Source organism: Siniperca chuatsi, linkage group LG3 (genome assembly GCF_020085105.1).
Source record: "Siniperca chuatsi isolate FFG_IHB_CAS linkage group LG3, ASM2008510v1, whole genome shotgun sequence".
NCBI lineage: Eukaryota > Metazoa > Chordata > Actinopteri > Centrarchiformes > Sinipercidae > Siniperca > Siniperca chuatsi.
The window spans coordinates 31,247,026-31,268,956 of record NC_058044.1 but is presented as its reverse complement, the minus strand read 5'-3'; the positions used below and the strand labels follow the sequence as shown (position 1 = coordinate 31,268,956).

Genomic DNA, 21,931 nt, shown 5'->3' with positions numbered 1-21,931 from the left:
AAAAATGTTGAGAAAACATGCTTTAATATTTATTGTAAGTCTCAACTTTGATTGATTGTCCCAGTAAGCCATGCCTTATGAGTAAGCTTGTTTAATAGAAACCTGGAACTCAAGCACTCCTTTATTAACTACACCTGTCCATTCAGTGACATGTCAAAATGTCCCATTATGTCACAGCTTTAAATTTAAAACTGCATTCATTGATTTTTTTGGCCACCTCTTAGCAAAGATGTTAGCAAACAATTCCCTATTTACACATCTAGCAGAAACGGAGCAACATTAGCAGTAGAAGTAGTAGCGGGTAGTTTTAATCACCCGCTGCAGAGCCCTCCTGTCCTGGGCCGTGCACATCCCATGCCAGTTTGTAATGTTTCCAGTATGTATGATCCTTTCTATTGCTCCTCTGTAAAAGTTAACAAGAACATGGCACGGAAATGTTTCCTTCTTAAGTTTCTTTAATATATATAGATTTTACAGAGCAAAACAACACATAACACTTTCAGGGACAACCCCCAAAAAGAAAACCAAATACAAACTAAAAACAGCATAAAAGCAAAACAAAACAAAACAGAACAACTCGGCTCGTAGACACGGACATCTATACAGACAAGAGACTCAGGTATTACAAAATGTAAGACAAACAAACTTAACAAAAAAGATTCCATACTACCTAAACCCTCTAGTGAGAATGGTAGAAATATCCAATCAAATATACATAAAAGGCTCCCATGTTCTATACATTGTCTTTAGAATGTAGCAAACATGTCAAGTAATCTAGTGCAACATATTCAAGTATGACGCGGTTGAATGCTTTTTCCACATCCAGTGAAATAACCAAACCATCTATTGACTGCTGATGAAAAAAGTGAATTGTGTTTAGTAACCTGCGCATATTGTCGCACAATGTACAACCTTTAATAAAACCGGTTTGATCTTCATTAATAAGCAAGGGAAGTAAATCCTCTAGCCGCATAGCAAATATCTTTAAGAGGAGCTTAAGATCCAAGTTTAATAACAAGATTGGCCTGTAGGAGACACAGTCCACAGATTGTTTACCCTTCTTTAAAATTAAGGAGATATTAGCTTCCCTCAAAGACATGGGTAGAACACCCCTTTCAAAAGAATCATTAAATATGTTCAGCAAAGGATCAACTAAAAGCCCGCCTGGTCCAGCCGATTTACCAGATTGCATCCCTCTAATAGCATGCAATATCTCTTCCCTAGATATAGGGGCATTAAGAGTACCTATCTGATCATTTGATAGACTGGGTAGATTAAGAGAAAAGAAAAAAAATGCCCATTAACACTGGGGTGTCAGTTTGTAGTTCTGATTTATACAAATTTTCATAGAAGCTCCTAAATGTGTCATTAATGGTTGCAGTTCTAAATGATTGTCCACCATGACAATCTGAAATTGAAGAAATAGTTTGGGAATCTGCCTTTTTCTTAGTTAGATAGGCCAAATATTTACCTGCTTTATCACTATTTTCGTACATTTTTTGTTTGGCAAATCTAATTTTCCCCTCTGCATGTTTTATTGAGACAGAGTCTAATGCGGAGCGCAGTGCTTAAATTTTCGGAATAAAGAAATAATCTATTCTTGTATAGCATTTATGAACTTTTGAAAAAAATTAATACTCCTTGCAGGATGTTGAGCCCTCCATACATCTATGAAATCCAAATCTTCACAAAGGGCATTAACAACCTTGGCCTGAGAAAAAGACTGTTTGCATAAGGGAAATTTGTCCATAATTGAGCTTAAATGGCAATTAAAATCTCCTCCAACTAATGAGTTCTTAACATTAAGATCCGACAATTTAGAGTAGTTAGAAAATCACTCGGATGACCTGGAGGGTAGTAGACATTCATAACCGCAATCTCCTCTCCATATAAAATACCTCTCACAATTAAGTAACATCCACCTGTATACTTAATGCAGTTTATATGCAAGTTCTTCACGTTGCATTTGTAACAACTGCGACAGTGGCCCAAGCTTTTCATCGATGACTTTGGAGATATTCAACCACCCAAAGCACTGGCTCAAGTGCGCTAGCTCCTGCATTAGCTTCTTCACTAGCTTTTTGGCTAAACTCCTCCGGTTTGTTCAAGGGTTTCTTCTATGCAACATGTTCTCAGACTTTTTCAAGAAGAAGTTGCTGATACTCATTATGTGTTGTGGAATTGTAAAAGTTTGTGAGTTGCAATGTTTGCAGGTTATAATTAGCATAGTGGTGCACCCTCTCAGCTAAACCTGACCTCTCCTCAAGCCGCCATCTTGAGAACTGCCATCTTAAGTTTCTTAAGAAATACATCTTTACCAGGGTGGAGATGTGTGATGTCCATGACAGGTTCTCTGTGATGCTGATTCCCAGGAACCTAAACTGTTCACCTGCTCCACCTCAGGTCCACTGATGTAGACAGGGGTGTAGGTCTCCGTCTACTTTTTTCTAAAATCAACGATCAGCTCCTTGGTTTTGTTGATGTTGAGCAGTAGGTTCTTCTCTTGTACCAATCTGCAAGATTGTTGATTTCCTCCCAAAATTATTTCTCATTGTTGTTTGTAATCCCGCCGATGATGGTAGTGTCATCTGCAAACTTCACAGCAGAGTTCTCTCCATGTCTGGGATTGCAGTCGTGGGTATACAGCGTGAACAGGAGGGGGCTGAGCACACAGCCCTGGGTTCCGGTGTTGAGCACTAGTGGAGGAGGAGATCTGAACTGTCTGGGGTCTGTTTGTGAGGAAGTCCAATATCCAGCTGCAGAGTGTAGTACTCAAGCCCAGAGTGCTAAGTTTGCCAATCAGTTTCAGGGGTGATGTTGTGTTGAATGCCGAGCTGAAATCAACTAACAGCATTCTGATGTAGGTGTTGTTATTTTCAAGATATGTGAGTGGAGGGCAGTGTCGGTGGCATCCTCTGTGGATCTATTGGTTCTGAATGCAAACGGGTGAGGGTCCATGCTGGCTGGGATGTTGTCTGTGATGTGCTGGAGAACCAGTTTCTCAAAGCACTTCATCAGAATGGGTGTAAGGCCACAGGGCAGTAGTCGTTTAGACTAGACACTGCAGACTTTTTGACAACATTCAGCTGTCACTAGAGACTGCAGACTGACTTGACCAAAATGGGGGCGAGGAGGGGCTTTGTAGCTGCCAGAAATGTTTGTTTTGTTGTTTTTCCCGGGAAACTCCCGTAATTTGCATGGCCCTCAAATTTCTGAATAATTGTCATACACTGATCCAAGTTTTGGATGTTTTTCTGACGTCACCCAAGTTGCCAGATGAAACACAATACACACACTACATACAATTTCAACCTATCTATCAGTGCAACCTGGAAACCCACAACCCGATCCAAAGGGCGTGTGCTCAGCTGCTCTCTGCGCGGGCAGATGGCAAGAGTGTCAAAATTTGTTTTGGCTGCCCTGCCAACAACGCTGTAGTAAGATTTGTGGACGCTCTGACATAGATCGAATGCTTGGTTTTGCAAATTTTATTTAAAGGGGCCGCAAGGCAAACAAGCCTGTTGATCGGTATTTGTGCAAACTGACCACAAGTAGGATATAAGTTAAACTCATGAAGGTAAGAAATCGATCGATGATGGAAAGAAATTAACATGTTACATGTTTGGTAACACAATAAACTAACAAAACTAATTAAAAGCCATTTGTGTGGTGTGACCTTTGTGTTCATGGTCAAGTGCTAGTCTAATTTCAACATGCAGTTTATAGGACACATTTACTAGCCTTGGTCTTTAATTAACATTAACATTAATTTGTGTGCAGCCTAAAATAACTGTCCTGGTTGAAGTGTAGCCTTTGCAATTGGTCAAATCTGTGTTGTTTTGAGCAAAACAACAAAACTGAAAAACAAGCCTTCTAGAGCGAAAATTTTGCCTATAAACGCTTCTTATCAAAGACACATCATTATGGATCATCAGGTTGTTGCATTTGGTGTGGCATTGCCTCTACCTGTGGAGAAGACGTCGGAGATCGGTGTGGGAAGTGGCATGAAAGTACCTCAAATTTGAACTTTGGCTACAGTACTTCAATAAATGTACTTAGTTTCTGTCCACCACTGATTTTTTGCTTGTTCATTTTGCTTAACTAATTATTAGTATTTCTTTTTATTTCTTTTTTTTGCAGATTCTTGGCCACTGGAGACTCCTACCATAGCTTTCAGCTATCATGTGGGAGTGAGCACTGTGGCAGGGATTGTTGGAGAGGTCGCCAGGGCGATATGGGACGCCTTGGTGCAGGAGGTCACAATTTACCCAATCAGCGTCCTCAAATCTAATTCAAAAAGGGCAATTATTTTTAAAGTAGATCAACCTGACCTCGCAATCAGACAGCAGGTTAGCAAGAAAGGCAAGCAGTGTATGCAAGGCTTCTCTCGTAGCTGGTACACCAGAAAGGCCTGGCTAGCTGGAAGCTGTCATGCTAATGCCTTGTTTTGCTTTCCATCCTTGCTTTTTTACAGGGACAGATCCAGCATGGACAGTTACGGGAGTGAGGGATATGAAGCACCTGTCTGAGAAAGTAAGGAAACATGAGAACACCAGGACACTCCAGTGTACTGGAGGAGCACCAAGACAGCTAACTTACCGTTATTAAAGGCACGTTATTAAAGGGTCCCACTCCACTTCTATTGTTGATGCCATACCACCTATGGAAGGTCAGGCTGTCCTGTCCTGTGTGTGTGTATGAAACAGCTCACAGGCTACAGAGCCCACAAGAGCGCCCGCCAGGTTGTGGATGTGGACAGCTATTACCTGATGAAAACAGAGACTCTCAGGTGCAATTCAGTTGGTTGCAAAACCAATTACATCTCCACCAGCAAAATCTTGGACCAGCTGGATTTGGCACAGAGGCTGGAATTCAGACTGATCCTGACTCAAAAGTGAGTATACTGATATTATTTAGCCTGTCTCGCAGATGTTTGTCATTGAAACACACTAGAAATTGGCTAGGTTCTAATGTTTGTGTATGTCTCTTTTTCCCTTTGTTTAATACAGATACACTTGGGACATTTGGGTGATAAGATTCATGCAGAGCACCACCCTGCAGTTGACTGATGTCAGTCGAACAACACTTAGGCTATTCAGTGGCACAACAAGCGACTGAAGAAGCAGGACTGTAGTATACTGCTGCAAGGGGTCAACTTTCCTGCACCTATTCCTGTTGCTCCTGTGCCTCTCCCACCTGTACAGGTAAGCCCCTGTAAAGGGCGAAAGACTGTATGGCAGTTAGGTATGGTCACACTCACACTGGTGTGTCAGTAAAAAAAAGGAGGTAGGATTCTGATTTAAATTTTACTCCAGACAATCAGATTCAGTGTCCAGGTTACAGCATGAATATGAAAATAACTTACTGTTAATTATGTACAGTAAAGCTATTGCTAAGGTTCCATAACAAAGAAAGAAACTAGTAGTAAATTACGATCCACAGCATTTAGGAATTTCCAGACCATTCCCAAAAGGATCACAAGATGATGCCTGCGGTACATGAGTGAGAACAAGCCAGAAGTTGCAACCCGTTCTCATTCCCAGGTCGTCAAATACTGACGTTTTGTCACGCCCCTTGGCGTCTCATACAGATACTCTTCAAGGTACCGGGCATTCAATTAACTCCAATGTAAAACCATCCGCGGCAATATTCGACGTTCAGAGGAACTGCTCCGGCCATCCATTCACTCCAATATTAAAAATCAGACCCGTCGTAGAAACGAGGACCCGCCGCCTGTATTCTCCTCACTGTTAATTCACATGTTAAGGTTTTCTTTCAATGATATCCGCAACATTTCTCAAAACTAAAACACGAAAGTGTCCTTGATAATTCAACAATACGATAGGTCAATCTATCAGTTTAGATTATTTCTCCTTTAATTCTGAGAAATAAAGTTTTTTGGTGTCAGTTTTGGATAGCTGAAGGCTAGGTTACATTACCCATGATCCAGTGTTGCCAACTCTCGCAAAACAAATAAGCAACCATAGTTTCAAAAACAAGCCCATTATTAATACTGCCTGTTACAGCCTCAATGTAAACAGGCTTGCAACATATTAAAATTAAACCACTCGGAGTTTGAAAAGCAAAAGCAGATATTATTTATAATAGCTTTGGTGGTCACTCTTGTATTTTAGGGTGATGCTGACAACTTGGAAAACATTAATCAGTATTGATTACAATTTACATTGATGGAATATGTGATTGTTGGATTACTCACAAAGCCTGACATCTTGTCTGTATAGCCAGAAAATAAAAAGTCTATAACAATGCTGATTTAAATTTAAAAAGGAAAACTAAGAAGAATCATGCGCTCCATTAACTTCTTTTATCATCTATCAAAAAAAAGAATAAATCAGAGTAGTCAATATTATTTGGTACAGATTAAATGTAAAAAACACCACAGATAATGGCCAGGAAAATGCCATAATTATAAAATGAAAGATGTATTTACATATAATTAGAAACAACCAATCTATAAACTACTGTATTAACGTATTGTTTAATTACAAAGGGTGGCCTACATATTTCTAATGCAACCGCAAGGGGGCACAAACCAGTGTCTTCTTGTGCCAGTCCCAAGTCTGGATAAATGCAGAGAGTTGTGTCAGGAAGGGCATCCGACGTAAAACACATGCCAAATTAAAATTGCGAATCGTGAAAATGACTTCCATACCAGATCGGTCGGGGCCCGGGTTAACAACGACCGCCACCGGTGCTGTTGACCTGCAGGGTACTGGTGGAAATTGGACTACTGTTGGTCAAAGACGAAGAAGGAGAGGAGGAAGGTGTGTTGATAGGCAGAGAGAGAAGAGGAAAGCTAAGAATGTAGGACTGATAGTAGGGACTTTGAATGTTGGGACTATGACAGGGAAGGCTAGAGAGTTGATTGACATGATGCAGAGAAGGAAGGTGGACATACTGTGTGTCCAGGAGACCAGGTGGAAAGGTAGCAAGGCTAGAAGCTTAGGAGCAGGGTTCAAGTTGTTCTACCGTGGGTCAGATAGGAAGAGAAACGGAGTAGGAGTTATCCTGAAAGAGGAGTTTGTGAGGAATGTTCTAGAGGTGAAAAGAGTATCAGACAGGTTGATGAGTCTGAAGCTGGGAATTGAAGGGGTGATGTTCAATGTTGTGAGTGGTTATGCCCCACAGGTAGGATGTGAGTTAGAAGAGAAGGAGAAATTCTGGAGTGAGTTAGATGAAGTGATGCAGAGCATCCCCAGAGGCGAGAGAGTGGTGATTGGTGCAGATTTCAATGGGCATGTAGGTGAAGGGAACAGAGGTAATGAGAATGTGATGGGCAGGTTTGGTCTTCAGGACAGGAACGCAGAAGGACAGATGGTGGTAGACTTTGCAAAGAGGATGGAAATGGCTGTAGTGAACACTTTCTTCCAGAAGAGGCAGGAACATAGGGTGACATATAAGAGCGGAGGTAGAAGCACTCAGGTGGACTGCATCTTGTGTAGACATTGTAATCTGAAAGAGACCAGTGACTGTAAAGTAGTGGTAGGGGAGAGTGTAGCCAGACAACACAGGATGGTAGTGTGTAAAATGACTCTGGTGGTGAGGAAGATGAAGAGGACGAAGTGGTGGAAGTTGAAAAAGGAAGAATGTCGTGTAGTTTTCAGGGAGGAGCTGAGACAGACTCTGGGTGGTCAGGAAGTGCTCCCAGATGACTGGACCACTACAGGGGTCACTACACTAGAGAGACAGGTAGGAGGGTACTCGGTGTGTCATCTGGAAAGAGGAAAGCGGACAAGGAAACTTGGTGGTGGAACGAGGAAGTGCAAGAGTGTATACAGAGAAAGAGGTTAGCTAAGAAGAAGTGGGACACTGAGAGGACTGAAGAGAGTAGACAGGAGTACAGGGAGATGCAGCATAAGGTGAAGGTAGAGGTGGCGAAGGCCAAACAAAGAGCATTTGAGGACTTTTATGCTAGGTTGGACACTAAAGAGGGAGAGGTGGATTTGTACAGGTTGGCCAGACAAAGAGATAGAGATGGGAAGGATGTGCAGCAGGTTAGGGTGATTAAAGACAAGGATGGAAATGTATTGACCGGTGCCAGGAATGTGATGGGAAGATGGAAGGAGTTTGAAGAGTTGATGAATGAGGAAAATGAAAGGGAACGAAGAGTAGAAGAAGTGACTGGTGTGGAGCAGGAAGTAGCAAAGATTAGCAAGAGTGAAGTGAGGAGAACGTTGAAGAGGATGAAGAGTGGAAAGGCAGTTGGTCCTGATGACATACCTGTGGAGGTATGTCTAGGAGAGGTGGCAGTAGAGTTTCTGACTAGTTTGTTTAACAAGATCTTGGAGAGTGAGAGGATGCCCGAGGAATGGAGGAGAAGTGTACTGGTGCCAATTTTTAAGAACAAGGGAGATGTGCAGAGCTGTGGCAACTACAGAGGAATAAAGCTGATGAGCCATACAATGAAGTTGTGGGAAAGAGTGGTGGAAGCTAGGCTAAGGGCAGAGGTGAGCATTTGTGAGCAGCAATATGGTTTCATGCCTAGAAAGAGTACGACAGATGCAGTATTTGCTTTGAGGATGCTGATGGAGAAGTACAGAGAAGGTCATAGGGAGTTGCATTGTGTCTTTGTAGATTTAGAGAAAGCGTATGACAGGGTGCCGAGAGAAGAGCTGTGGTATTGTATGAGGAAGTCTGGAGTGGCAGAGAAGTATGTTAGAGTGGTGCAGGACATGTATGAGAGCTGTAAGACCGTGGTGTGCTGTAGATGTGACAGAGGAGTTCAAGGTGGAGCTGGGTCTGCATCAATTATCGGCTCTGTGCCCCTTCTTGTTTGCTCTGGTGATGGACAGGCTGACAGATGAGGTTAGACAGGAATCTCCATGGGCTATGATGTTTGCGGATGACATTGTGATTTGTAGTGAGAGCAGGGAGCAGGTGGAGGAAAATCTAGAGAGATGGAGGTCTGCTCTGGAAAACAGAGGAATGAAGCTTAGCCGCAGTAAGACAGAATACATGTGCGTCAATGAGAGGGACCCAGGTGGAACGGTGAGGTTACAGGGAGCAGAGGTGAAGAAGGTGCAGGACTTTAAGCACTTAGGGTCAACGGTTCAGAGCAATGGAGACTGTGGAAAAGAGGTGAAGAGGCGAGTGCAAGCAGGTTGGAACGGGTGGAGAAAAGTGTCAGGTGTGTTGTGTGATAAAAGAGTATCAGCAGGAATGAAAGGGAAGGTGTTCAAGACGGTGGTGAGACCAGCGATGTTGTACAACTTAGAGACAGTGGCACTGAAGAAAAGACAAGAGGCAGAGCTGGAGGTAGCAGAGCTTAAGATGTTGAGGTCCTCTCTTTGGGAGTGACGAGGATGGACAGGATCAGGAATGAGTACATCAGAGGGACAGCTCATGTTAGATGTTTCGGAGATAAAGTCAGAGAGGCCAGATTGAGGTGGTTTGGACATGTTCAGAGGAGAGACTGTGAATATATTGGTAGAAGGATGCTGAAGTTGGAGCTGCCAGGCAGGAGGTCTAGAGGAAGACCAAAGAGGCGATTTATGGATGTAGTGAGAGAGGACATGAAGTTAATTGGTGTGAGTGAAGAGGATGCAGAGGACAGGGTTAGATGGAGGCACATGATTCGCTGTGGTGACCCCTGAAAGGGAACAGCCGAAAGGAAAAGAAGAAGAAGAAAGGCCTACATATTTCTGAGAGCAATGTCAAAATTCATAAGAATGGTGCACTCCAAAAGTAAAACTATAAACCTATGAAATCTGACCATACTGTCAATGAATCTGACTCGTAACTAGGCAGTAACCACAATAAAACCAGATTGGTTAGGCTACAACATGATTGACCTGACATTGGTTTTCCTCCAATGAGAGGGAGGAGGAGGCGGGATAGATCCACGTAGGGATTTGTGGGAGGGCAAATTACACTACAGCACTGATATTATTTGTGAGGCTGTGAGCAGACAGTTGTCAGTCAGTGTATTGGGGAATATAGCGACCATAAATGTAAAAAAAAAAAATTAAGTCGCTTGTCAGATTTTCCTAACAAGTAACTATATTTTTTAAAACAAGCCAAAAAACCGCAACCCGCGATTTTTTCAAGCGACTTCCAAAAAAGAAGAAGCCCAAAGTCGCGTATTAAAAGTGGATTTGGCACTTTGCCATGATCTATAGCTACCGCTGCAAGAGGAAGCTCTAGGGAATTGTAGTTTTTAGGAAATATTAGTGTTGTGGGGCTTCTCTCTGCTATCACCTATCATGGCTGCTGTCAAAACACCCCACAGAAGAACAAGGCATATTTTTCCAGGTTCCTGTTAATTTTATAATGGACATTTATGTTGTTATATTTAAACAAGCCATCCATCAAGAGGGGGATAAAAGCATCTTATTTCAGCGTGTATGAGAGTTGCTCTCCTCCTGGGCCTCTCTATTTCATAGTGCCTGTTTGCATAAGCTAGCTTTAGTCTTTAGCAGATGCCTGGAATGATATATTTAGCTTACATTAATTTCTGGGTCACGTGTCTTGCTTTTCTTAATGTATTTCTTCAAAACGGAAAAATGAAAAAAGGAATTTGCAAAAACCAAAATTGGACCGTTAATTGAATTTGGTTTTGTGTTTTTGGATTGAACAGAAAAACGGCATGGTATTTGGGGTCTAGGTATCATCAGATGATCCGTAATTCATTTGTAATTTAAAAACGAAAAAAACGTAAATCTGTTTCAAAACCAAAAACGGAAAAAACATTTTGGCGTCTCAATCAAAAAAACGTTTTTGGTTTTAGGCAACTCCTTTTATCATTATTCCTTTTTGAATTGAAGAATGAAGTCAGGTGGCTTTCTGATTTTATACCAAAAATGAGCTAACAGAGCGGAAACACCAAGGAAATAATTCTGCAATGCATTTTAGGCCAACCGTTTGCCTAGACCTGGGCGCCTTAGCAGGGAGTAAAGTGACTTCTGTCGGTTGAGCTTCCACATAGCCAAGTATTTGTAAATGTTACGAAACTAAAATATGAATTCAATAATAATAATAATAATAATACTAACTAATATATATCACTACTACCCTGAGCTACATATCACACTAACTAGTTCACATTACATTGAAAAAATGCTCCGTTCTCCCTAACAAATAGTTATTATAGTTCATTAGTTTTTATTTTTATTTCAGTTAACTAAAATATTTTTCACATCTAGTTTTAGTTTAGTTCCCAAATGAGAAATTTTAAAAAAGGAATTTGCAAAAACTAAAACTGAATTTGGTTTACTAATTTTTCGTTTGGAAACAAAAAAGGAATAGACCATGTGGTATCGTGATACATTTCTTTCGTTTTTAAATTACAAATGGATTACGGATTATCCGATGATACCCAGACCAAAAACGCTTTCTCCTGTAGCCTTTTTAATGTTTCCAGTTGATTCGTTTTAAACCGTCGTAAAAATCTGTAAATGGCTACATACATGATGTCATGCTAAAAGGTTCAGGCTAAAGCTGCATATGTCCAGGCCAAAATTCACCATCGTCACCGGTTCATGATCCATGTCGAAGGCAAATAAAGAAATAGTACTGGTCTTGTATTGCAGTGTAGAGCTAGTTAGTCCTAAGTATGATAAAGAGAGATATCATGCAGGACTGGCTTCCACACAGTGGAGAAATACTACATAGTGGATGTGCTAGTAGAGAACTGGGCGTTTTTTAAGTAACCCCACAAACTAATGTAATTAGATAATGATGCCTCTTGGCCTTGAAAGTAACACTCCTAATAATATGCTAAAGATGGCAGCTTACATTACAACAGATAAACATGCTGATTAATCCATTGCTCACACTTTTGCTCTTGTGTTTTTGTCATTGGAAAGAATTAAAAATAAGACACCACCCAATCTTGGACAATCTTTGTTAGGGGGAGGGGTTTAGCGAACTGTCAATTCCATCTTCACCCCAAACAGTGTGCGGTATGGTCAAAACTGCACCACACATCTACCGTACATACTTATCATCAACCAGTAAATCCACTTTGTACTTTATACTTATTTTAATTTTATACTTATATCCATTTTTTACTTAATTTATCCTGCCTGTATTATAGTGTATTATATTTGATTTGCTTAGTACTTCTATTCCTGTGTGCATTGAAGTGATAGTGAGCTGCTGTAACAAAAGAGTTTCCCCTTGGGGATCAATAAAGTATTTCTGATTCTGATTAAGATATGATGGTGCCTGACCATTAAGAGCTTTGTAGGTGAGTAGAAGGATTTTAAATTATATTCTGGATTTTACAGGGAGCCAATGCAGAGAAGCTAATATTGGAGAAATATGATCTCTTTTCCTAGTTCTCGTCAGTATACGTGATGCAGCATTCTGGATCAACTGGAGAGTCTTAAGGGACTTATTCGGGCAGCTGGATAATAAGGAATTGCAGTAGTCCAGCCTAGAAGTAACAAATGCATGGACTACTTCTTCGGCATCATTTTGAGACATGATGTGCCTGATTTTTGCAATGTTACGTAAGTGAAAGAAGGCAATCCTTGAAGTTCCTGATCAAAGATAACTCTAAGGTTCCTTACGGTGCTGCTGGAGGCCCTGGCAATGCCATCTAGAGTAACTATGTCTTTAGATAATGTTTCTCGGAGGTGTTTGGGGCCATGTACAATAACTTCAGTTTTGTCAGAGATTAACATCAGAAAATTGAAGGTCATCCAGGTTGACTAACTTTGGCGTGCACAGAGGACTCACCGTTAGCATGTACAAACTGAGATCGATCTGATAGATAGGATTCAAACCAGCTTAATGTGGTTCCTTTAATGCCAATTAAATGTTCCAGTCTCTGTAATAGGATGTGATGGTCAATGGTGTCGAATGCAGCACTAAGATCTAACAAGACAAGTACAGAGACAAGTCCATTGTCTGAGGACTCACCGTTAGCATGTACAAACTGAGATCGATCTGATAGATAGGATTCAAACCAGCTTAATGTGGTTCCTTTAATGCCAATTAAATGTTCCAGTCTCTGTAATAGGATGTGATGGTCAATGGTGTCGAATGCAGCACTAAGATCTAACAAGACAAGTACAGAGACAAGTCCATTATCTGATGCAATTAAAAGGTCATTTGTAATTTTCACCAGTTGTCTCTGTGCTGTGATGCACTCTAAATCCTGACTGAAAATCCTCAAATAAACTATTATCATAGAAAAGGTTTCAGTCGTAGTCATCTGGACACTGTTTTTAGAATCAAGACGTTTCGGCTCCCATCCGGAAGTCATTCTCAATTGTGACTGAAACGTCTTGATTCTAAAAACAGTGTCCAGATGACTACGACTGAAACCTTTTCTACGATAGAACACTCCTGGACAAATGAGGGACTACACCGTCAAATAAACTGTTGTTATTTAGAAAGTCGCACAAGAGTGGGCTTTTTAAGAAGAGGTTTAATTACAACTACTTTAAAAGACTGTGGGACATAGCCTTTACTGGATATGATCAATCTGTCTTTATTAACAGAAGTGCTAACTAAGGGTAAAATGTCTAGCAGCAGCATAGTTGGAATGATGAACATATTGTTGAAGTTAGTTGAAGGAGGTTGAAAGGAGAAAAGCAGTCAAAATCAGGTTTTACAGCTGTTTCTAAGGTTCCTGTGTTTGGTACCGGTTGAGGGCAGGACGTGATGAATTTTGATAGTTAAAATTTTATCAACATTTCGCAGTGAGCCTGCAGCACTATCAACAAGATGGTCAATTAGGGAGTGGCTGAAATTAGCATAGGAGTCCTCTGTTATAGTTTGAGTTTTTGCCTAATGGCGTGTAGTCCAGTAATAGGAGTTCAAAAGTTATTAAATAATGGTCCGATAATGAAGGATTCTGTGGAAAGACTATTAAATGTTTGATTTCAATGCCATATACCAGAACAAGGGTGTGGTTAAAACAGTGAGTGGGTTTATGTACACTCTGTCAAAAGCCAATCAAATCTAATAATGAGATAAACACAGTATTAAGGCATCATTTTCAAAGTCCACATAAATATTGAAATCACCTACAATAATTACTTTATCTGTTGTAAGGACTAAACTTGATAAAAACTCTGAGAATTCAGATAAAAATTCAGAATAAGGACCAGGAGCACGGTACACTATAACAAATAGAATTGGCTGTTGTGTTTTCCAGGTTGGGTGTGAAAGACTAAGAACAAGGCTTTCAAATGAGTTATAATTTAGTTTAGGTTTAGAGTTGATTAATAGGCTTGAGTCGAAGATGGTTGCAACTCCACCTCCTCGGCCGGTTGCTCAAGGAATGTGAGTATTAATTTGACAGGGCAGTGTGGATTCATTTAGGCTAACATATTCTTCATGTCCCTGCCAGATTTCAGTAAGACAAAATAAGTCAATATCTGGCTGCATCTACCTCATCACCGTTAAGTACCTGATTAGCATGTGATTGGCGTGACCAAGGTGCTAATACACTGTGATAGACTTTGGGCAGATTAAATCTCAGACCACCATTTCTGTTCAAAGAGGGGTTTTCTTTTTTCACAAAAATGGCTTCCTTGACGCCCCGTTCAAACCAACTCTTCTCTCTACTTAGAATCTTCACCTCGCTGTCTTCAAATGTGTGATTTGTAGCTTTTAGATGCAAATGCACAGCGCTCTGTAATCCTGAGTTAGCGTGTCATCTGTGCTGATAAAGTCTTGAAGTGGCTGTTTGGTCTCACCTAAACCTAACCAAACCTAGAAAACAGTTTTATTTGTGAAACAGTTTAATTGCTGAATGTCACCTAATAAGCAGTTGAAATGTTACAAATACTCTATAAACTATCAGTAGGGGAACTATCCAAATAAAGTGTAACCAAACACATTATTTTAGTGCGCTTGGCAGCATCCTGCTCCAGGAGGTTTTTCTTTTTAACATGTAGTTTTGTCAGCACCACCTCTCCTTTTGCTCTCCATCTTGTGTACGGTACTGTCAAAACTCAGCAGGATACCTGATATCCCTCAAAAAGTCAATTAAAAGGTAGGACTAAAAGGAGGGACAGCGGCTCTACTCTTACTACTGCAGACTTGGTTGGGTCTTTATTTTTATAAAGAATACGGTCTAGACCTGCTCTATAGGAAAAGTGCAGTGAGATAACTTCTGTTATGAATTGGCGCTATATAAATAAAATTAAAATTGAACTGAACATAATCAGTGTGTGTTGGATTATGGAGGCAGCTTGGATTATGGAGGCACACCGCTGCAGCAAGACTCAATATTGTTAGCTCACAGAACATACAGGCAAAAGTGTGCACTGTTTGTACCATGTTAAGTTTTCTAACATTTATTTTTAAATATATATTTTTTTCCCAAACAGAATTTTTTACTTTCATGACTTTCAGATACCAGCATAAAGCCAGCCTATGCAACATTTGCTGAACAGCAGCCACTGTGGCCAGGTGGTGTAACAGTAGCACAGGTAGAGAAGAGTCAAAGTCTGCAAACTGACTCAGTAATGTCCGTTATACAGCAATACGTATCTTTCATTTGCTAAAATTAGCTAACACTAGCCACCCTAAGCTTCTGGTTATACCAGAGGTGCTTTGAGTCGTCGGAAGACTAGGAAGGCGCTATACAAATACAGTCCATTTACCAGACCAAGTAATGCTGTAGCAGCAAAGAGTGTCTCCTGAATTGACCCAACAGTGTGGTTTATTGCTTATGAAGTTAACGTCTCCTTTGTAAGCGGAAGAATGTGTTATTAAATCTAGTCTACATAGTCTCAGTTAGCAGTACACCAATAGAATTATGACGCAATGCAAGTTTTTTGTTTTCAAATATAAGACATTTGAAAATTCCAATTTATAATCAGTTTACTGTTATCATCCCAGGTTTCAAAGTGACAGACAACCAACCAGATCAAAAAGGTGTTGTGATTGCCCCTCAGATAACCTTTTATACTTCTGCCACAATCCCTGGTTAGCAAATATGCTACATTCAATTTAAAAAGCAACTTAATGGGCAAGTGTAATGACACAAACACTGCTTCATAATCACAATTGGATTTTTTTCAAATTGAACTTTTTTTAAACTCACCAACTGTGTGAAATCCAGACAAAGCTGAGATATCTTTGGCAGAGAGATAGAAGTGTGTGCACTAGATTTATAATGTCCAGAATGCACTCTAAGCCTGTGGTTATCCTACTTGGGCTATCAACAAAGTTCAAAGAGCCAAAGAACAGGACAAAAGTGTAACAGAACCAAGAAGGAACGGTGTCTTCATTCCTTATGTATCTGGACTGTCTGAAAAACTACAAAGGATCTTTAGACAGCACGATGTTCCTGTTTTCTTTAAACCAGGCAACACTTTAAGACAGAAACTCGTTCACCCTAAGGACAAGTTGCCCACACAAAAACAGAGCAATGTAGTCTACTCCATTCAGTGCAGTGAGGAAAACTGCAAAGAACGGTACATAGGTGAGACCAAACAGTCACTTCACAAAAAACTTAATCAGCACAGACGACACGCTAACTCAGGATTACAGAGCGCCGTGCATTTGCATCTAAAAGCTACAAATCACACATTTGAAGACAGCGAGGTGAAGATTCTAAGTAGAGAGAAGAGTTGGTTTGAACGGGGTGTCAAGGAAGCCATTTTTGTGAAAAAAGAAAACCCCTCTTTGAACAGAAATGGTGGTCTGAGATTCAATCTGCCCAAAGTCTATCAGAGTGTATTATCACCTTGGTCACGCCAATCACATGCTAATCAGGTACTAAACAGTGATGAGGTAGATGCAGCCAGATAACAATAGGCCTGATTACTGATTACTGGGCCATCTTGGAAACAATTAGGTCAGTTTCAGGTGAAACTAGCTATTAACAGATACTCAGGCAGATTCCCTCCTGAGGGCAGGGCTTATGTAACACAGAGTAGCTTAAATTTCTAGTTCCCGTCCCATTTTTTTCACAATTGAGAATGACTTCCAGATGGGAGCCGAAACGTCTTGATTCTGAAAACAGTGTCCAGATGACTACGACTGAAATCTTTTCTACAATACATTTATAAAGTTACATTTGCATCAGTTCCACGTCACATCTCCAATTTCTCTTCGTCTTTACCTGGAGATGTCCTGCTTAGGCCAAAAATTGTGGTGGGCTCTCTGACAACCAGCAGCAGGATGTGCTGCTCTTCAAGGGCAGCACAGTATTGTGGCTCTACACACTGTAGAGCCACAATACCCTGGAGGTCACTTCAGCATCATCATCACTGGCTTCAACCAAACACACAGCCACACCCAACCAGCTGTCAATCTTCATGTTTGTTGCTACAGACGAGGCCCACCAAGGGAACTGCAGCTGTGTTTATCACAACTTTGTTTTCAATCATAACTTATCTGAGAGCCAGAGCCTCTCTCATTGTCCAAGGTAGAATAATATAATTTTGTACTATTTCTGCATAGATTATACAGATAGGCTACTGTACATAACAAATATTATACAATAAAGCAATATAACAATAAATAATTGTTAGATATGACTTCCTTCTTGTATAAATTTATCTGGGATTTTCCTGCTAATCCCTAGACTCCTATTTCAAGGCGCACCACTTGAACATGGCATGCTATTACTCTCTAAATGGAGGCACTGCCAGTCATTGCACACTATCACCTTCTACTACAGCACAGCCCTGACTATCTACAGGAGGCAGCAGACCTCCCCTCCTAACACTGGAACAGCTAATCCCTTAATCTGGCTGTCTTCATTGCCAGCAGCCCTAAACGGCTGCGAACAACACCCTCCCTCCCAAAGAGTGCTGAACTGCTGCAATGTGATCCAACAATGACTGTCGCATCTACACTGCCTTTTGTCTCTAGCCCAGTTTCTCCCGCTTGCAATCTGACACACCTGTCTTCAGTTCAGTAATCAGAGTCCCATATTAAAATTCACACAATATACAAATATGTATTAGTGCATCTTTAAATCTTTTTCTTCAATTTAACAATTTGTTCAAAAGAGTAAACACTAAATCTAATCATCTCTCTTAAGCAAATCGTCTAGGTTATATAGAGGGATAACAGGTCTTTGCGTCTCTTGGGAATTTTACATCTAGGAAAGTTGTGGAGTCCCTCAGGGCTCAATAATGGGGCCACTGTTGTTCTGTTTGTACATATTGCCTCAAGGCCATATAATCCAGAAACACAACATGTTATCATAATTACGCTGATGACACACAGTTATACCTATCCTTGTCCCCTGGAAACCTAAACCCTGTTAAATTACTGGTTTAATGCATCACAGACATAAGCAATTGGCTCCATCAATTTTACACATCAAAGTCTGCTTACAGGTCTTGCAATAAGTGAAAAAAAAGTTGTATAAAGCCTTTTGTGGCTCCAGAGGGAACTATGCAAAATCTGATAAATTACCTCAGGTGATGTCACTTGAGTCAGTGTCAGTTGGGGCTGAAGAAAATGAAACATATCTGGGGGTGTTAAATTCGAAAAAGGTGAGCTTACCAGACCTCTGCACCAGTTTTTGACAAGGACATCTCTTGTTTTGCTGCATCAATTTTGATCCTTTTATTTTAACTGTCCATCGTGAGTCTGACAATGCTAAATCAGTGGAGTTACAAATTTTTTGGTTGTAGCAGTGTGAGATTAGACTCAAACATTCAAAATATTTAGGATGTGTATAAAAAGAGAAGGGCAAGAAAAGCGCAGTCCACATTTTTATATAATAGAAATGCCTTTTAATTTGAAGGTTCATCACAGGTATAATCGTAAACAAGATATTTAAAAATGCAGATTTCATTTTTATCGTCATTCAGACTGTCCGTCTCTCATACGCTCTCTGTGTCACTGTTGTGTACACACATACACACACACACACACACACACACACACACACACACGAGACTAAACCCAAAGAAAAACAAAAGTGACTAGAGATTCTGCTGGAATAAAATTATCCACCATGGATTCACCTCAAGAACCGCACACAGACACACACACACTTCTGACACACACAAAAAGAAAGGTCTGCCTCGAGTGGGGAGGGGGTTGTGTTGATGTCTGTAACTTCTACCTGGACAAAGCAGAGATCCTGAGAAAGGCAAATAACATTATTATTAGTTTATATTTTCACACTTGTGCACCTGCTGTTACTGCAACAATGAAAGAACATGTTAATTCAAGCAGCTCCTGATATATCTTAGTGGTTTACTTTGACTATATGTAACCTAAATACATAACACATATCCCAAATAAACACAGACACTTCAACAAAAAAACACTAAATGCTGTTTTCAGCACAAACATCTTGTTTTTTGTGCTAGCTTGTTCAACCAAAGCAACTCACCATACGCAACATGTCACTTTTTGTGTGTGTTGATGTAACTCACTGTAGCTTGTCCTGCAACAGCTCCAGCCTCTGCCGATCAACGTATCGTGACAGGAGGGAGAGCAGGTTGGGAGGGGTGAAGAAGGGTGGAGAGAGGGATGAGGAAGGAACGCTGAGCAACTCCCTCGTCACTGAAAACACCAACTCAGTCCTGGATGGCGGAGAGGGTTAATGTGGGTTAATGGGGAACAGCAGAACGGGAAATAAAGAGATATTTAAAGAAGTGACGAGTGCAAATGTGAAGAGGAGAAGACGAGAATGAACGAAAAACATTTTATGTTGCAGTGTTTTGTCTCAAGGAACGAAGCCATTATGGGATGTGTTCTCATGACGACAAGAAAGTAGTTGACATTACTGACACACAAACAGCTTACCATCGATTGTCGTCCATGAGTTGACAGTTGGGGTCGGCGCTTTGCATCCTCTCCCCTTCACTCAGGATCAGATACAGCAGTGTCACACCAAACTAGACAGAAACAAACCGAGAGGTGTGTGTAACGTGTGTGTGTTTCGTGCTTTGCTGGACTATATACTTAAGGCTGACCTTGTCCTACATTTTCCTTATTGTAAACAACTCCCATGAAAAGATCATAACCAACAATGTGTTAGTCTGTCTCTTAATACTTTCCGACTTCTGTATCCTATCTGTGGCACTCAGTACCAAGCCCATTGTTTCCTACTGAAAAAACGTAAATCTTTAAAATGGGTCACAAATAGTTTTCAGTAGGCTCAGTAATTTCTTTACAGAATTTACTTTCTTCACAGCTGACCACTGGTTTTTGTTACTCAAACAGGAGTAAATAGTATAGTTGTTGGGGACTATTTTCAGCCCACGAATTAATACAAAAGTGTTGCACTAGTGAGTATTTATGGCAGCATTATGGTGTATGTGGAATTGACAAAATAAACTACAGCATGTGTGTTCATGGTGATGAAGGAACATGTCACCCAGTACAACACTATGGCTAACTGATGTGTTTTTAATATTTTCTTGACAATAGAGCTCTATGGCAGAGGAATACGCTATATCAGGCTTTGGATACACATGCAATACTTAGTAGGATACATTCATTGTTAGTTTTGGTCTCTTAATGGAATTTGTTGCCAGCAAGGAAGATATCGAAGATCGACAGCCTTATCCTTTGCGGTCATGTAATCATCTTTGTCTTATTGTCTTAGTTCAAAGTTTGATGTTTGTGGTGCATGCAGGTACTGCCAGAGATACTGGTGTCAAGTCACGTTGTTGTTTTGGGACTGGACTCCAGCACTGATCGGGCATCAGTACACACACTGTTTGCTTTACTACAATGCAGTGTAGCGCCAACTGTTTAAACCAGTAGTCAGTTTGTGTGACCACTAGACAATACATGGCAGCAAGAACATTATCAGTTTGATCAGAGAATCATCTTTCTTTCATCTTTGCTCTGAAATTAATAAGTGACTGTTTTTTTGTTTTGTTTTTTTAAAGGGTAGGGTATTGTTTTGTGTGTACCTTGTTGTGCAGTACTATGGCCAGTTGGCCCTCGTTGCCCTGAAGCTCCTGGAGCAAGTCTGTGAGGGCAGAGCTTGACAATGACTGGATCACTGCAGAAACCGGCTCCACTAACCAGCACAGCACCTGAACAAGAGGGCAGAGAAACGAGGGAAGGCAGCTGATGGTTAAGAAAGTGCAGGGTCACAGAGCAGGTAGCTGTGAAGCTCTGAGCATTTCATGTTGTAATAAACGGGGCCTATTTCATTGTGCAGAAGAAATTCTTATAAGATGGGAAACTGCAGAACATTTAATGTCTCTAAACTTTAAGAAACTGTGTGCTTTCTATTTATGTGGCATTTAATACAGATTAACTGTGTACTGTAGGGAAAAGGGTTACAGATAAATGAACAGGTCTTATTTCCTCAGATTGCCAACATGATGCTGTTTTTAATCACATGATACCAACACAGGGTTTCCGCATGTTTCATAGGGGATGTGGGCTAACTCACCTGAAACAGAGAGCACCTCTGCTAACATCATAAAAATACATTTTTGTGAAATAAAACATGAACATTTAGGGGGGGGGGGGAGAAGCAGAGCACAGGCACTTTTCCGGAGGAAATGCATATATTTAATGAATGCAGCTATTGTTTAGGCTGTTAACTAACTAAATTGATCACGAGAGAAGGAGCATCAGGATCTAGGACGAGGTTATGGAGGAAAAAAAAAAACAATTAAAATATCTTAAAAATATCTAAAATAATTGAATTACAGTCAAAAGCAAACAACAATCACATTTATATCTATATTAATTAATGTGCTTGGTGCAAACTTCACTCTGCCAAGGCTGCACAATCCTCTGAATTTATTTTAATTAGCAGGCATGCAAATTGGTTAGGGGTGAAAAAGGTGAGAGGGATGCGTGAGCAGAGAAAAATACAGATCTGCTTAAGTGGTCCCCTCAACTAAATGCTCATTTCTGATGCCTTTTAGGATTACTCTGGTGCTGGCCACAAGCTAACAGAATTATAAGACTGAGCAAAATAAAGTACAAAGTATTAATTTATTAAGTGCAAATATACCTTTACATATATGATATGCTCACATTTACAAAGGGCAGCCCCACC

General features: G+C 40.5%; 1 protein-coding gene across 5 annotated transcripts in view; it reads right to left on the bottom strand.

The window, feature by feature from the left end:
* Positions 1-18,657: 18,657 nt before the first annotated feature.
* patl1 (PAT1 homolog 1, processing body mRNA decay factor) overlaps positions 18,658-21,931 on the bottom strand; it is a 30,834-nt gene continuing 27,560 nt past the window's right edge. For all 5 annotated transcript variants that reach the window (XM_044189688.1, XM_044189690.1, XM_044189691.1 and 2 more), the window contains 4 exons: positions 20,823-20,948; positions 19,705-19,796; positions 19,332-19,481; positions 18,658-19,033 (listed from right to left, as the gene is read on the bottom strand). In XM_044189688.1, coding sequence (XP_044045623.1) covers positions 19,012-19,033; positions 19,332-19,481; positions 19,705-19,796; positions 20,823-20,948 — 390 coding nt within the window. In that variant the 3' untranslated portion in view covers positions 18,658-19,011. The remainder of the gene's footprint in view (positions 19,034-19,331; positions 19,482-19,704; positions 19,797-20,822; positions 20,949-21,931) is intronic.